Consider the following 2,500-nt stretch of genomic DNA (forward strand, 5'->3'; position numbering starts at 1 on the left):
GTTTTTCTCCGGGTACTCCGGTTTTCCTCCCTCATCAAAACCCACTCACAGCTAATTAACATCTAGCTGTGGTGCTGTGCTCCGACATCAACGTGGACTGTATAGCGGCAGTCAGAGGCGCCTTTGTATGCTTTCAGCCCGATATCGTGAGCTGCGCCCTTCATAATTCAGTCCTCAATACTGCAAGTAAGGGTGATTAGCACTGCTAATTATATCACTGCTAATTATTATTTAATCCCTGAATAGCACTAATTGGCTTCCAGGAACCAGGGCCTGTACTGTAAGCTGCACCCCACGGTTTTTCAGTTATAAGTTTATCTGTAAAAGTAAGGGGCTGCAACTTCAGTATAGCGTGAGAAAGCAAGACTAGTAAGGGATCTATTACTATGTTAATTTTTGAGACTAAATTTTCAGGGCTTAACCAGTTGACTTATACATCAGTCAGGAAATTTTGCAATAATAAATAAACCGTTGCTTTTAAGAAGTTATGCCCTCTACAAATCAAATGAATACAACAAGTGAAATCACATGACTTGTTGGTTTTTGGTTTTAGGGGAAAACGGGAGTATCAGTGGGGGGGGGCTCTTGGAGCAGCGGAGAAGACCAGTAATGATGGCATGAAGGAGGACCCTGTGCCATATTGTGGGAGGTGACTGCTCTCTCCATTGCATCATCGCTGCTTGCAGCTCCCACAAGGGTTGAGTGAAGGACTTTATTCCTTGAAAGTTTATTTTATGGTTTTTTTCCCACAGAATGGCCAAATAGTTCCCATTCCAGTCAATAACAGCAACTCAAGTGAAATAAATAAGGGGTTGTGTGAAAATTGTGAGAAAATTTACAAATCCCTTGAGGAGTCATACAAGGCTATAACTAATTCTGATTCTCTGGAGTACAAAATTTGTGCTGATGTATCTGCCTCTGTAAGTATGCACGATTTTTACCTTGAATGTAAGATTAATTTTTTTGAATCCATTGACTTCTGAACTGTCACCCATTGATGAGTAAAATCGTCCCACCATTAGACAGAGAAAAGCTATTAAGTCTCCCTCCCAATGTCTTAAAGGGGACATAGTTTTCAGTGAAGGTAGAGGTTGTTAAACCATTGGCTCGTGAACTGTCCCCCATTGATGAGTAAAATCGTGTGGCATTAGACAGAGTAAAGTCTATCAAGTCTCACTCCTGGTTAGTAGTGAATGGGGTAATAGTTTAAAATCTGAAGTGTTTGATCTCGCTGGTGTTTTGAGTCTACCACCTCCTGCACCAATAGTCACATGCCCCTCCAGCTGAGCTAAGGAAAGGAAGTTACTTTATTTAAGTGCGCCTAGTCGTTCTAGCACCGGAGCACTAATTGGGGACACTGTAAACTGAAATTAACAATTAACACAAATCAAGTGAAATCAAATGTTGGTTTTTGAGGAGGGGAGAAACCAGAGTACGTGGAGAAAACCTCTTTGTGCACAGTACTGGGAACCAATAAAGTCAACCCACATATGACACTGAGTCTGGGAATCGAACCCGGGTCACATTGGTAAGAGGCGAGTGCTCTCACCACTGCGCCATCCCTGCACCCTAAATAGTTATAGCTGTGTTGACAGTTGGCAGACACCATTAAAATTAGAAAATCAGCCAAATCACAGCATTAAATGTAACCCACTAACCTGTTACACTTCAGTGACTGATCAATGAAAAAAAACTGTTGGTTTGATCTTTAAAATCCATTATTTAATAAGAGAGCAGGGCTGGCTCAGTGGTGAGAGCACTTGTCTCCCACCAATGTGGCTTGGGTTTGATTCCCAGACTCTGCGTCACATGTGAGTTTGAGTTGGTTGGTTCTCTATTCTGCTCCAAGTTGTTTTTCTCTGGGTACTACTGTTTTCCTCTCTCTGCAAAAGCCAACCTACAGACAAGTATGATTTGATATGAGTTACCGTAATTTGAGTTGACACTCTACGGTGTCCCCAACGATTGCCCTAGTGCTAAATACAGTTGATACTCAAATAAATAGAGGATATTACTTGGCTGCACGGAGATGCGAAATTTCTCTTCGAGTGTTGAAAAGTATTTCGTGAGTGAGCGCAGCGAACGAGTGAAATAATCTCAACACCAGGAGAGAAATTTCATATCTCCAAGGGGCCATGTAATCTATTTATTACATAAACACCAACGAAAGACAAAATCATTTCACGAAAGGCATTGAAAGGCACGATTTTTATATGTAACCATAGCAACAGTGTTCTTTTCACGTGTGAAGATGTCATGTTTTCCCGCAAAATCTCACTTGGTATTTCATTGGTGTTTATGTAATAAAATTCATTATTACTATTTTTGTAATGGTTCTGGCACGAAAGTACCAAGTTACTCCACCGACACAAGCTAGTGTGATAATCTAATTTACCAAGTCATGACTAGTTCATCTGATTATTCATATTATTATTGACTCCAGATGAATTACACTCGGCAGTGCTGGAGTAAAACGTTTCACTGCGTCAAAATAAACACT

At 40.8% G+C, this 2,500-nt stretch overlaps 1 protein-coding gene across 1 annotated transcript in view; it reads left to right on the plus strand.

Moving 5' to 3' along the window:
- Window positions 1–2,500, plus strand: part of LOC138052956 (osteopetrosis-associated transmembrane protein 1-like) — a 38,523-nt gene that overhangs the window by 31,351 nt on the left and 4,672 nt on the right. The window contains exons 3-4 of the mRNA XM_068899562.1: window positions 753–920; window positions 2,444–2,500. The exon at window positions 2,444–2,500 is cut by the window's right edge and continues 103 nt beyond it. Coding sequence (XP_068755663.1) covers window positions 753–920; window positions 2,444–2,500 — 225 coding nt within the window. The remainder of the gene's footprint in view (window positions 1–752; window positions 921–2,443) is intronic.

Source organism: Montipora capricornis, chromosome 6, assembly GCF_036669925.1.
Source record: "Montipora capricornis isolate CH-2021 chromosome 6, ASM3666992v2, whole genome shotgun sequence".
Taxonomy (NCBI): domain Eukaryota; kingdom Metazoa; phylum Cnidaria; class Anthozoa; order Scleractinia; family Acroporidae; genus Montipora; species Montipora capricornis.